The sequence below is a fragment of the Panthera leo genome, chromosome B4, assembly GCF_018350215.1.
Source record: "Panthera leo isolate Ple1 chromosome B4, P.leo_Ple1_pat1.1, whole genome shotgun sequence".
Classification (NCBI taxonomy): domain Eukaryota; kingdom Metazoa; phylum Chordata; class Mammalia; order Carnivora; family Felidae; genus Panthera; species Panthera leo.
Window position 1 is genome coordinate 40,174,043 of NC_056685.1, and position 14,327 is coordinate 40,188,369.

Sequence of the window (14,327 nt, forward strand, 5' to 3'; positions counted from 1 at the left end):
TACCTTATTCATCTCAATGTTTCTGCAAATCCTTTTGAAGGTAGGAAATAACAAATGCATACATGCTCGTGGTAGCTTCCACTGTGGTTTGCAGGATGCCTAGCCTATGGGCATTCCCCAGAAAAAAATTTTTTGAATGCATAAACGAAGACAGAGATAACTGCATCAGCAAACTCACAGATCTCCTGTGAGGCAGGCACTATGGGGGACATAAAAGGAAATATAAGACCGAGGAGCTATTCTCCAAGGCTTTGTAGCCTGGCTGGAGCCAGCAGCAGAGACCCTTGCTGTCCATGGAGTGTCCACACACTTCTACACATCTTCCCACTGCTTCACAATTAGGCTGCTTCCAGCCAGTGTGCTGTGAGCAGGAGTGAGAGATGGCGTGTTTCACAGCCTCCCTGGTGTCCATGTGGCCTCCATCAGTCTGGGTCCAGAGCCCCTGCCCTGCTGCACTGGACATGGAGCGTGAGCAAGAACAGGTAAACAACTCCAAATTATGCACCTGAGATTTTAAGATAGATTTATCACCCTGGCAGAGTCTCGTCTACCCTAAGACTGGGAAACCCACACACAAGGGCCCCGAATGCTAGTTTATATCTGACCCAAGGGCAAATGGAAGTTGTCTGTGGGGGCATGGAGTGGTGCTCCCCTCCCCCAGCCCAAGGAGAAAGTTTGAAAAGACTGACTGGGTGGGGATTTCCAAGCAGGAGACCCACAGACAGAGGCTAAAGACAAGGGCATAGTCCTTAGGCTGTGACAACAGTCCCCACAGAGGTGATGATCAGTGGACAGGAAGGAGGGAAATAATGAAGGAAAGATCAATAAAACTGGTTCCAGAAAAGCTCCCTGTTTGCCCAATGCCACATATCTGGGGATGGGAGGGAGAAGGAGTCAGGCCCAGAACTCAAAGGTTCCTTCCACTGGGCTCCCGAATTCAGTGGCCCTTCCACTATACAAAAACACCTGTCTGACCCTCTGAGAACATCCAGTCCAAGGCAGACAAGAGCAGCAACCTAGGACGAGGCCCACATGGGTTCCTGCATGGAGACCCAATACACCACTTTGGTCCAGACAGTAAGAAACTCACACCGACAGAGCGCAAAAGGTATTTGCAGTTCAGAGGGACAATCTGAGTTTGAGCCTTAGTAAAATGAGGATATAATACTCTCCTTGCTGACCGCACACAGTTTCTGTGAGGATGAAATGGGATAACAGAACTCTTTTAAGTTGAAAGTCGCTTTATGAGTATCGCTATCACAAAGAACAAAAGGTACTTGCCAGGATTTCATCTCCTTTCCAGAGCACAGACTTCCTTACCAGCCACTGGTTGCACAGCGTGGGGGAGCCTGAACTTTGTGGGTGAGGGAGAAAGCGCTGTTAGGAACAGTGGATGTAGCTTCACAGTGTGGATGGTGTTTTATGGCCCAATGCAAAGAGAATTTGCCCTGCGTTGTAGACAGGAGGTGCTCACTAAACCCTTGTCAGTGAGGTTCTGACTGTGGACCACGCTCTATCTTCCAGCCCTACCACTCTCTAAAGCCATGGAACACAAGTGAAACAAAGTAATGCAAATGGGCAGCAGGAAGACATTTCTGCACCATCGCCGATTTCCTGTTCCTCTCTTCCCTACTTCCTGCCCACACACTCATTAATCTCCTTTACATTAGGCCTTCCTGCCTCTCTCTTCTCTGTGGCATCCTATGTCCCTGCCAGGATAGTTCTGCAAACATACAGCTCCAATCATGTTGCATTCTTCAGAAAGTCCCCCAGTGGTGTGGGGCCAGAGCCACTGAGGGGGATGGGGGACGTTTCTTTCCACTCCTGATGCTTCCCCGATGTGGAAGGAGTGTGTTATTTGTAATGCCCTAACTTGTCTCCCCCACCTCATCCTTTACCCTCTTGGGGGACAGAAGCTTATCTCATTAGTCAGCCTGGAGGGTGACACCAGCATGCCTCATCTGTCCACCCCCTCTGCCCTTCCTCTGGGGAGGAAAGGGTCTATGCCCTGCCCCTCCACGTCCTAAGACTTGCCTGGCTTCCCTGCCCTCCGTTGCTGGCCACTGGGAGGGACGTCTGTCTGTAATCCTGTATTAGGAAGGCTATCTGGCTCTCCTGCTAAGCTGTTTCCTCCCATGTAGCCTATTTTAGCTTTAAAAGTGAAGTTTCAGCTTTTGCCTACATCTTACTTTTTAGCATATTCAATGATTAGGGCTGAAAGATAGGTACTTTTTATTGGATGACTCTTCGAACTCCAGCAAACACTTTCCCATGTCTATGAAAATTAGCAGCATCCTTGGCCTGGCATTCAAGGTCTTCTACAGAAAAATCAGGTCTGGGTCAATGCTCTGGGCCTAGTTTCTCACTCTGCTATGCCCTGGACATGCTGCAGACCCTAGGGGAACCACCACACTGGACTCCTGTAGCATCCTGGACATGCTTCGTGTTTCCTTCTTCCGTACGCTGAGCTTTCTGCCCCCTCGGCTCCCCTGGCACCAAAGCTGTGCCCATTGTACAAGCCTAGCCCCTGTGCACTCCCCCCCTGTGCCTTTTCTGACCCTGAGGGGTCTAATTTCTCCCTTCACTGCCAGATTTCTTATTCTGTTTCCTCTGCCAGGAACCTCTTCTCCTCCTGCCCGCTTCCCCCTCCCTCTGCACCTATGTGTCTATATACCACTTATCTGTGAGCAATCCAACTTGATGCCCTTATACCTCAGAAGCCCTCCAGGATGCTCCCCCTAAGTACTTCTATAGAATCTCACATACCACTAAACACCCTGAAGCAACATTCTCTGCTGACTCTTCTCCAGAAACCTATGAAGGAACACGGACGGGTAACACTTATTAATGTGCACATGCCTAAAGAAAGCAGAACCTCCATTCCAGATGGTACCTCTACATCCACATGGAGACCAAAAGTCAATGCCCACTGTGAGTAGAGGCCAAGCCAGGGAAAGGCACTGAAAGAATCCCTTTAACTGGAATTAGTGAAACCTTTCTGGAATGTTCTGATCCTCCAGGGAAGGCTCTCTTGACAAGGGGGTTATCCTGTCAAGTGTCTAGCTTTTAACTAGTCAGTGAATTAAAGACATCTAATTATTAGTTCAATTTTTCTGAGGATAGTCAGAAGCTGACAGCCCTAGTCCCCAGATTCCACCAGGGAAAGAGGTGCATGCCCCAAGGCCACCCAGGATAAGTACCATGAGGAAAGGGTCTCAGTTCTCAGCTCTCCCCTGTCTAATAAGCGCAAATGCCAAAAAATGGTGCTCAGGCAACAGCAGGTTGTGGCTCAAATGACACGTCTGAATACTGAGGCCACCACATTTTTCTCACTGGCTTGAAGCTTGGGAAGTCTGATATGCCTCTTTGAAGTCTGCTCAGTGTGTGGGGAATGTATGGATTTTCTGGGGCCTCAGCAATATGGGGATAGATGAGACCCTCCGGGGCTCAAGTATCAAGAGCTTTCTCCACTCTGTAAACACTCCTGGGAAAATGAGGAAAGGCTAAAACTCTGTAATTTGTAACAGGAAGTGTTGAACCCATCTTGCTTCTAGGTTAGGCTAAAAAGAATAGGTCCCATGAATGATTCTTTGGCGACAATGAGGCAATCAACTTGGGCTGGAAGACTACTGATAGAGAATGCCCTAAGGAGGATTTCTGGCTGAGGGGAGGCCCCTGGCAGGCCCTGCAAGTACGTAACTTCTTTGGTACTTCCTCATTTCTCCAACTGAAATGCACTCTACAAAGCATTTTGTTCCTGTTCTTTTTTTCGTTTTCAGTCACCACCACCAAAAACCTTGCATGTGTTGAGCCAACTTCGTTCAAGGGGGCCTAGGGCAGACATGGGATTTGGTGACACAGTACCGATTTTGGTGAGCCATGTGGCCACAGCACCATAGATCTCGTCCAGGATGAGGATGACCACGAGGTTGATGATGACTGCTGTGGCTGTCACTGTCACCCGGACGTTGGAGCGTGTAGCCTTGTTGAGAGACAGGGCTGCTGCAGTTGTTATGCGATACACGATGACCCCAAAGACGATGGAAAATGTCAGGGCAATCTGTTTGAGAGACAGGGAGAGTTACGGCTCAGCAGACAAGTACTGGGCAGCTATTATTTGGTCGGCCAACAGTCCTTTTCGCTACGTCAGGTACTATTAATCTGGAGTCCACCAGTAGGCAACAAGGGGGCGGCACACCCTCTAAACTCTCGTGCAAATTCTATGGAGGGGTGCACTGTCCATGGAGACTGTCTTCCATTTGCGAAATGCCAAATGGTCTCTAATACATACAAACCCCTAAGGATGAAAACACTGGACGCTGAGGTGCGTACAACACACGTGATGTTATTTCTTTCATTAGGGGGTTTCCAGTTGACCACGGAGGAGAGCTGAACTCTTACAGTGAATGAGACCTGAGAGGTACTGCATGCTCTGTGAAGGGGCTGAGAGTACAGAGGAACAAGCAGATCAGGGGAATAATGGGATGTAAACTGGGCTCTCGGTGAAAGGAAACAGGGAGCCATGGAAGGTGTCTGAGCTGAGAAGCAGTGAGTCAGCTTCATGCGGTGTGTGTGGGAAAGCTGCCCAAAGAAGAATAAAGAGAGATAGACCAGGCATGAGATTTGTAGACTCTTGGTCCTCAGGGTGAACAAAATATCACTGTAAGATTTCTCTGCCAGGCAACTGTAATAGAGGACTCGGATTTCTCCTTTGGTGCAGAAATCTCCGGCTGTTAGGCTGAAAGGAAAGCTTACCAGTCGCTTGACCTCCAAGGGCCCCCCATTTCCTCTTTCTAGAACCTAAGAATAATAACTCACTCTCCCAGACCAGGCCCTCTCCTCTCCCATCAGAGCCAGGGAGGACCATTTCCATGAAGCAGAAGGATGTCAGGGGAAGAAAGTGCCCTGCATAAGCTCTCAGGGCAGAGGAAGGAGACTGAACGTCTAGGTGTGTAACCTGCTCAGAGCAAAACTCTAATTTGCGTCAGTCAAGTGAAGTCTTCTTAGAATTCTTTCTGCACAGGAGGCTGTTCAGGTAGTATTTCCTCTGGGATCAGGGGATGGCGGGGGCAGGAGGGGGGTGGTTGGTGTTGGCTGGGGACAGCAAAGATTCCCTCTGAAAATACAAAGTATCCTGGACTACACGTTCCCTCCCTAGAAAGGAGGGGAGGAGAGAGGGGGTAGCAGGGGTTGGGGGGGGGGGCGCTCTGGTTCAAGCAATGCTTTGCAAGCTGTGTATGACACCGGTGGGCGAATGGGGAATGGGTTCCAGATGTGTCAAGGTATGAACGACTTCAGGCCTCTGGGGGGCGCTTGGGGCTGCCGGAGCTGGGGGTGTGCTGGTGGCAGCCTCAGCTGTTACCCCCGCACGCTGTACAAATATCAGCATTTGCTCTGTGGGCCAAAGTGTGAAAAAGGAGGCCTCCCTAAGGCAGGCAGGATGGCAACGTTCTCTGGGTAGAGGGCGTGTGTGCGTGCATGTGCGCACGCACATGTGTGTATGTCAGGGTGGAGAAGAGGTTACATGGGAATGACACCGTGTGGGAGACCCTCATTAGAGGGAGTGGGAGCGGCAGAAGCCCCAGCCTCCAGGACGACGGAGGAATGGGCACCGTGTAAGTCGGAAAGGCTGGACATGACATCACCGCTCTCCAACAATGTAGACATTTTCACTTCCCGTTCCTCCGGGACTGTCACTGCCAGACAGTAAGGGCCTGGAAAACGTGGTGTGAGATTCTTTTCCCCCGAAATCACTTTTGCAGCAAAAGGCCAGTGATGGAAGTATTGATGAGGCGGGGGAGGCCAGGGCATCAAAGAGTGAGTGTGTGTGAGCATTCTGGAGGATTCTGGGGGAATGACGGGGGGGAAAACAATGGCAAAAACATCCTTTGCTTTGGGTCCTGGGGGTGGGGCATGGAGGAATGAGGGGGAAGGAGATCGGCTTCTATTCTTCTCCAAGAGGCCCAGCTGCTAAACTGGGGAAGGAAGAAAATTCTTTATTGCTACCCGGAGTGTGATCCATGGACCTGCTGCATGGGCCAGGAGCTCGGTCAACATGCAGCATCTCCAGGATAGCTCCAGATCCAGTGGCTCAGGATCCGCACTTGAACGAGACTCCTATCCAAGTTCTAGAGGCACTGCTCTACTCACTTGTCCCAGCCTCCTGTCCTCCTGGGCCCTACCTCCAACACACCCCTCCCCAGCCCTCTGGTGCTGTTCTGTGCAATCCTAGATTCTCAGCTCCTGATTTTCCCTTCCACTACAGCAACCAGGTCTGAAGCTGTCCTTCAGTGTCCCTGCAGGCTCCTCAGGACTCCTCAAGCTAGATGAGCCTGGAGGACACCAGCCCAGTCCTGTGACCAGTTTGCAGATGAGGAAACAGGCATGAAAAGTGAAGTGATTTGCTCAAGGTCACAAGGCGTGGCCTACAACCCTAGCCTCTGGAATCCTGATGGGAGTTAAAGGATATTAGCATTCAGGGGTCATCCACGTCCAGCCTCTAATTTCATATGTAAGGAAACTGAGGCCCAAGAAGCAGCAATGTGATCGGTCCAGGGTCTGGACAGCTCCTGGCAAAGCTGGGATGCTAATGGCGGTGCCCTCTCGATTGCGTTATTCAGTACACATCTACCTGAGCACTTATCCTTATAACAATCATGTAAAACATGCCTTTTGTGGATGCCATTTACTGACTGTCCAGGATCTGAACCCTGCTCTGTGGCTCCCACGTCTACAATCTCATCCTATCCTGATGTTAGAAAGCAGGTCCTCTAGTAGTACTAAATCCAGCACTGTTTTCACCACTGTGGCTGCAGTGTTGATGTTGCTTAGTAAATTCAGGAAATATGTGCTGGGGATATTTCATGTTTATGAGCAGTCTCCCCCCAAATAGGCCAAAAGTGGGGACTTGTCTTGGACTGCATTCTGTGCCTCATGCCCTTTCACAGCGGTGCCTTACTGCAGAACCTACTTGGTAAAGATTTGCTGGTCCCTGGCTCTAGGACCTAGCTCTCCAGAACATGGGAACATCACCATGGTCCCCATTGCTTTTGGTGTTCTGATCCCATAGCTTTACTTGTGGACACAGCCAAACTGCAACAGAACCCAGGCTATGGAGTCCAGAGTCCTATTTAATGCTATGAGACATAGGAAGGAGAGACGGTCTGGTCCCCACGCTCCAGGTCTTACATTCACAATCACGGTGGAGAAAACCACTGCACATGTACAAGGATGAGCCTAATAGCAGGCGGACAGAGTACAGGCTCAGTTCATGAGCTTCATATGTGCCAAGCAGAGCACAGGGGGATTAGTCAGAGAAAATCCCACAGAAGTAACTTTGGGACAGTTTCCTACGAGAAACGTTTGGAGAAAAGAATACAAAAAACAAAACAAAAAAAAAATGTAGAAACAGATAAGTCAGAAGCAATCTTGGCTGAACCAGTGGGAGAATAGCCAGTCTGAGGCAGGGCACGTAATAGTAGCTCAATTTTAAAACACACACACACTATCGACTTTATCATTGACAAATAGATCGTCTCTGGCAACTTATTAATGATTAATTACCTTACTTTCTCATTCAGTCACTCATAAAATATGTCTTGAGTACCTTCTACATGCCAGTCACCATTCTAAGTGTCAGGGATATAGTAGTGAGCAGACTGCCCAGGAGTGTCTGCCCTCGTGGCACTGATCTTCTAGTGGGGAAAGACAGACAACAAACTACTAAAATGCATCAAACAGAGAGTATATCTGGTTAGGAAAGGCATGGGTGAGGAGGTGATATTTCAGGAAGGCCCTAAAGAGGGAAATCGGAGGGAAGGGGCTGTCAGGCAGAGGGTGGCCAAAGGAGAATAAAAGGGGGAGGTGGGTGTGGAGAGGAGGAGGGTCATTCCTGTGGTACAAGGATGCTGGCTTCTACATCTCATGAGATGCAGGGCCTTAAGAGAGTTTTGAGCAGAGAAGTGACATGATTTGATCCAGATTTTAAAAAGATCAGTAAGCTGATGATTTTTTTTTAAAGTAGGCTCTACACCCACCATGGGGTTTGAACTCACGATCCTAAGATCAAGAGTCGCATGCTCGATCAGCTGAGCCAGCGAACAACCTCAACAGGCTGACTAATCTGTAGGGGCACAATTGGGAGGCCACCACAATAAGGCAGGTGATGGAGGAGGGTTTCTGGGGGCTGGTTCCCAACACACAAGTGGAAGTAAATGACTGCCTTGGGCATGGAAGGAAAGCTCAGGCACCTAGCTCTAGAGCCAGGACACTGCTTCTGATAATCCCCTCCCACATAAAAAGAAAACAAAAGAGCTTTAATTCAAAAAGGAAAAACACTGTTGTAGCTCAACACATTGGGTTGGAGAAGAAAGAGAAAATTCACCTTGTCCCACACTGGCCTCTGTCACAGCTGGGGAAGAGGAACACAGCAGCAGGGCACTGCCTTATTCTCAACCATCCCATGAAAAATATCCCCAGCTGATCTGGCAGACTGGCATCCCTGAAACCCTCCCCACAGTCGTGGTCCTGACCTCTCCTGCCAACGTTTAGTCACAGGGGGTGGAGGAGAGAAGGACATTCAGTACTCACATGTGTTGCAGTATGTGCCTTTGGCTTTACCCTAATTCCATAACCAAACCCCACTTTTTTAGAAACATCACCCTGCCCCTTTATGTGCCACTCCACACCTTGTTCTAGGGCTGTGCCAAGCCCTTTTCTTTAGAAGACAGAGTTGTTTTTTTTTTTCAATGAAAAAAAATAAGGAAAAGTTAGCATAAAATAAAGATTTTAAAAAATCTAATAGGTATGAGACTATGTAATTTATGGTCCAACCCATAATACTTTTGACAGTAAGAAGGAGTGCTATTGATCTTTATTTCTGTCAACCCAAGCACGCCTGACTGTAAAGGGGTGATCTTTAAAGGGGTCCTGCCCTATTTCTACCACTCTCCTCCTAGCTCCTGTTCATGTAGTCCAGTTCTGGGCACTGGCTGATGACAGGTGGGGGACCCCAGGCGTAGAGAGACACAACAATTAGTTCTCGGTTCCAATATAGAATCTCCCATTTGTATCGAGATGTGGAGTCAGTCGGGTGGGGTTGGGAAAAGGAAGATCAAAGATATAATTATATATTACTTCCAAACAACACAGAAAAAACTCCACACCAGTTAGGAGGTCTCCATGGAATTAAAAAAAAAATTAGAACTTTGGGGAGATGACCCACCATTGAGCCAGTTTTCAGTACCGGCAAACCTCAAGAGTGTTGCGGGTTTGGTTCTAGACCACCGCAATAAAGCAAGTTATTATGGTGAAGAAAGTCAAATGAATTGTTTGGTTTCCCAGTACATATAAAAGTTATGTTTGTACTATATTGTAATCTATTAAGTGTGCGGTAGCATTATGTCTAAAAACAACCCATCATACATACTCTGATTAACAAATACTTTCCTGCTAAAAAGTGCTAACCATCTGAGCTTTCAGTCAGTTGTAATCACTGATCACAGATCACCGTAACAAATATAATAATAATGAAAAGGCTTGAAACAATGCAAGAATTGCCAAGCTATGACATAGAGACCAGAAGTGAACAAACGCTTTGGGAAAATGGTGCCAAGAGATTTGTTCAAAGCAGGCTGCCACAAACCTTCAACTATAAAAAATGTAACACGTGCAAAGCGCAATAAAGCACAATAAAACAAAGGTATGCCTTCATTTGTCCGTGGTGGTGAGGTAACCTGTTTGTTGTTGACACTGATGCTGATGATACCAGCTCCTCTCTCAGACAGTAGACAAGCTTCTATTTTCAGTGCTCTCCTTGCCTGACTGATCACTGGCATGTGACATAATTGATTGCCCTCCCCTTGCAATACTTTCTTGGTTTCCACAACTCCCTACAATCCTTTGGCTGTTACTTTTAATCTTGTCTTTTGGATCCTCCTCATGCTCCCAAACTTGAACATGGCAGTGTCTTGGGACTCAACCCTTGGACTTTCCTCTGTTGACGCTCAGCCTCCTGGTAATCTCATACAATTTCATGGCTGTAAATACCACCAGTACCATCTGATGAGGAGTCCTCTGAACTGCAAATTTATATCCATCATGAAGGCAACTCCAGAATTCCTCCCTATCCCAGTAAGGGATAACTCCAGCTTTTTTGATTGCTCAGGATAAGAACCTTAAAGTCATGGTGGACTTCCCTCTGTTTTGCATCGTATGATGAAATTCTTTTGGATTCACCTTTTCTCCAAGAATAAGCAGTGCCACTTGCATGGCTCTGATTCTTGGCTTTCTGTTTTTTCCACTGGTCTAATTATATCCTGGCAACAATGCCACACCATCATATTTATTACTGTTTTATAATAAGTGTTCATTTGATATATTCTTAGTCTTTGTCCTTCCATATAAATTGTCAGGGAGAAAATAAAAAGACCTAACACTGTTATGGTTCCATTAATGGCCACCCAACTTATATGCTATTATTACTGTGTACACTGTAATTCTACCTTATTTACTTTCATTTTAATGTTTATTTATTTTTCAAAAAGACAGAAAGAGTGCAAGCTGGGGAGGGGCAGAGAGAGGGAGACACAGAATCTGAAGCAGGCTCCAGGCTCTGAGCTTTCAGCACAGAGCCTAATGTGGGGCTCGAACTCATGAACCATGAGATCATGACCTGAGCTGAAGGCAGACGCTTAACTGACTGAGCCACCCAGGCACCCCGATTCTACCTTATTTTTAACCCTATGAGACACCATCATTATTGTTTTCACAGCCAAGGTACACATAGGCTTTCCCACATATTTACCACTTTGTTCTTCACTTCTTAAAACTCTAATTCTCCATATGGGATCACATCTGAAGTACATTCTTAGGATTACCTTTAGTGAAAGAATCAGTTGGTGGCAAACCTCAGTTTTTGTTTCACTATAAATATCTTTATCCTAATACTTCTATATTGTATTTCTCCTGGGTACAGAATTCTGGATTATCAAGTGTTTTCTTTTCAGCACAGGAAGACAGCATGTCAGTATATTCTGACTTCCAACTGCTATGTGAAATCAATGGCTAATTGGACAGTCTCTTCACTGAAGGTAATCTTTTGATTTCTGAACATATTTGAGATTTTTCTTGTGTCTTATATATTCTATGATTTCATTGTGATGAATGTAAACGTAGATTTCTTTTTATTTTTCCTGCTTGAATTTCATTGGGATTCTTTCTTTCTTTCTTTCTTTCTTTCTTTCTTTCTTTCTTTCTTTCTTTTGGAGAGAGAGAGAGAGACAGAGAGAGAGAGAGAGAGAGAGAGCGCACAAGTGGGGGAGGGGCAGAGAGAGAAGGAGACACAGAATCCAAAGCAGGCTCCAGGCTTGGAGCTGTCAGCACAGAGCCCGACGTGGGGCTCGAACTCACAAACCGTGAGATCAAGACCTGAGCTAAAGTCAGACGCTTAACTGACTGAGCCACACTGGGATTCTTCAATCTCCAAATTGGAATTCTGTTAGCAGAATTAGCCAGTTAGGTGACCATCGGTTAGTGTATCTTGTTCATTACTATTCTCGCTCCTTTTGCAGCAGTGCAATTAAATACATGTTACATTTTCTCAGTCTGTTTCCAAATCTATTAATTTCTCTTTTGAATTCTCAATCTTTTGTCTCCCTATGCTGCATTATGGATAATTTTTTCTAACCTGTGCTGTACTTCACAAATTATCTCTTTAGCTATGTCTAATTTGTTGTTAATCCCATCCATGGTGTGTATATATATGTAATATTATGTTTATGTACATTTATATACTCCTGTTCATATTCATATCACATATGTTCATTATTAAATATTTATATATTCATATTTATCAATATATATTCATTTATAGAAGATTATTGGCTGCTTTTCAAATCTTTAGCTCATTTTTAAAATAGTTTCTTATTTTTGGCAGATATTTTCAACCTGGCTGTCTTAACCTGTGACCTTTAGTCTTTTCTGTCTATCCCCACTGGTTCTCTTTCAGAGTGCTTCAGCTTCTTGTGCAATTGATTGTTTTTAACTGTGTTCTCTTTTTGGTCCTGGAAAAATTCTGGGGGATTTTTTGAGGACTGGTGTAAATATGCTTTCCTACAGAGAATCTGTGTTGGCTTCTGCCAGGCACCTGGAAGGGCTGCCTGTCCTCGACCAAGTTTACAGCCCGAGGTTCCCTGGGTCTCTCAAGTGACAAACTATCCTGTAAGTCCACGATGGGGATCATCCATGACCACTTCTCAGAGAAAAGGTTTTGTTCCTCTTTTCTCCCTGTTCTACTTAGAACCAGAGCAGTGTTCTCTACAGTCACACGAGTCGGGAGGGGGTGGGTTTAGTTCTATTTTACATTTATTCTGAGAGTGTGGTTCCTTGTGGAGTTCCAGTTTAACTTGGTGAGAACTTCCTGTTAGCATCCCCACTTTGAGTGAGCCGTATCTTCTGATTTCTATCCTCCTTGCCCCATAAAACCACCAAAACCAAAGCCCAAGTTTGTCTACATGGGAAAATGTCCTCAAAGTAAAAGCAGTATTAATGCCCAGGTATTTGTTTCTTGGTTATCAGTTTCCCCTAGATGGATCCATATTAGGAATAGTCTGGTATTGGGGTGCCTGGCTGGCTCAGTCAGTTAAGCATCCAACTGGTTCAGGTCATGATCTCACGGTTCAAAAGTTCAAGCCCCACATAGGGCTCTGTGCTGACAGCTCAGGGCCTAGAACCTGCTTCAGATTCTGTGTCTCAATATCTCTCTGCCCCTCCCCTGCTCACACACTCGCTCTCTCTCTCTCAAAAAAATAAATAAACATTAAAAATTAAAAAGAAAGGAATCGCCTTGTATTCTTTACTAACCTATCAGCCCCCAAGCCTTTAGGAAGAATGAAAAAATAAATCCATCCAGTATTTTTTGTTATTTTCAGCAAGATGGGGTGCTACTAATATCCTAACCTACCACTACTGGAGATAGAAGTCTATTTTACTTATCAATTTTCTTATTTATGTATGTATTTGCCATCTGTAAACTCCTTAAAGGAGGGATTATTTTATTTTCTACTCTATCCCCAGTGCCTAAGAACAGTGTCAAGCACATAGATGGCACCCATTAAATATATTTTTAATAGTGTTTTATAAAGATTTTACTTTAATCTCTGCACCCAATGTGGGGCTCAAACTCACAACCCCAAGATCAAGAGTCGCACACTCCACCAACTGAGCCAGCCGGGTGCCTCCCCCACCTGCCCTGTTAAACATTTCTTGAATGAATGAATAAACTTGGTGATGACAATATGCATATTGTGGGAGGCTCTGAAATGCAAAACTAAACTTTGTATCATTCCTGTGTAACACCCTGCAACTTGCCACATATTCTTGAATAAATTCTATATGCCTTGCTCTTGTTAAGGTAACAGATGCAGACTTCTAAGTCTTGGCGAGGCACCCATCGCCTCTGTACTTCAGAAGATCTGTACATCATCTCTGTACTGCTCTGTGAAATGAGGAGCAGGAATAGGTGGTGCCTAGGATCCCTTCTCTTTTTCAATTTCTGAGATTAAGACATGGCTCCTGTCCCCAGTGATCACAGTGACCATAATAATGGCAATAATAATCTCAGATCAGGGCCAGAGTTGCCAGAGTCACCAGAAAATAATTATGATTTCAGTCCCAGAATAAGCAATCCCTCCCCAAACCCACAACTAATGCTTAGAAATGCTTAGAAATGCTCTAAGGACCCAACTCTCCTTTGTAAAACGGAAGTTCCAGTCTTGAACACTAGAAGGAATGTACACAGAAAGGGGGGGGGGGGGGCAGGTGTCTCAGTGACCCAAGCTGAGCCCTTCTGAGCTTCACCTTCCTGAGGTCTTCTCACTCCACTCACATCCTGGTTCCCAAGAATGACCAGCTACCACTTTTCTGATCTGACTTGAGCCTGAATCACAGACCTATTCCTGATCTTTGCTGACACAGCTGAGACCATCTGGGTCTTCTGAAAAGGTTCTTCCAAACTCTAAGGGAGAACATAGGGAAGTAAACATGGCAACTCTAGTAAACATGGCAAGGCTGAAGAATGAGGCTCACGGAGCCAAAGCTGGCTGTCTTCTGTGGTTTCCAGGCTCTGTTCTCTTCCACAAACCATCAGGGAGAGCCAGCCAGCCCACAGCCCCAACAGGCTGCCACAATTCTGCAGCCAGCTTACCCGGATTACTTCTTCCAAGGTCTTCGTCTGTCTCAATGCGGAAGGCACCACATCACAACCCACCCCCGGAAGTTCCAATTTCAAATACCTGGGCTCAAGGCTGGGAAGACAGAGCCCCCTTCTG

At 46.2% G+C, this 14,327-nt stretch overlaps 1 protein-coding gene across 1 annotated transcript in view; it reads right to left on the reverse strand.

Annotated features, from left to right (window-relative positions):
* ANO2 (anoctamin 2) overlaps positions 1-14,327 on the reverse strand; it is a 319,011-nt gene that overhangs the window by 58,034 nt on the left and 246,650 nt on the right. Inside the window, exon 16 of the mRNA XM_042948267.1 lies at positions 3,865-4,060. Coding sequence (XP_042804201.1) covers positions 3,865-4,060 — 196 coding nt within the window. The remainder of the gene's footprint in view (positions 1-3,864; positions 4,061-14,327) is intronic.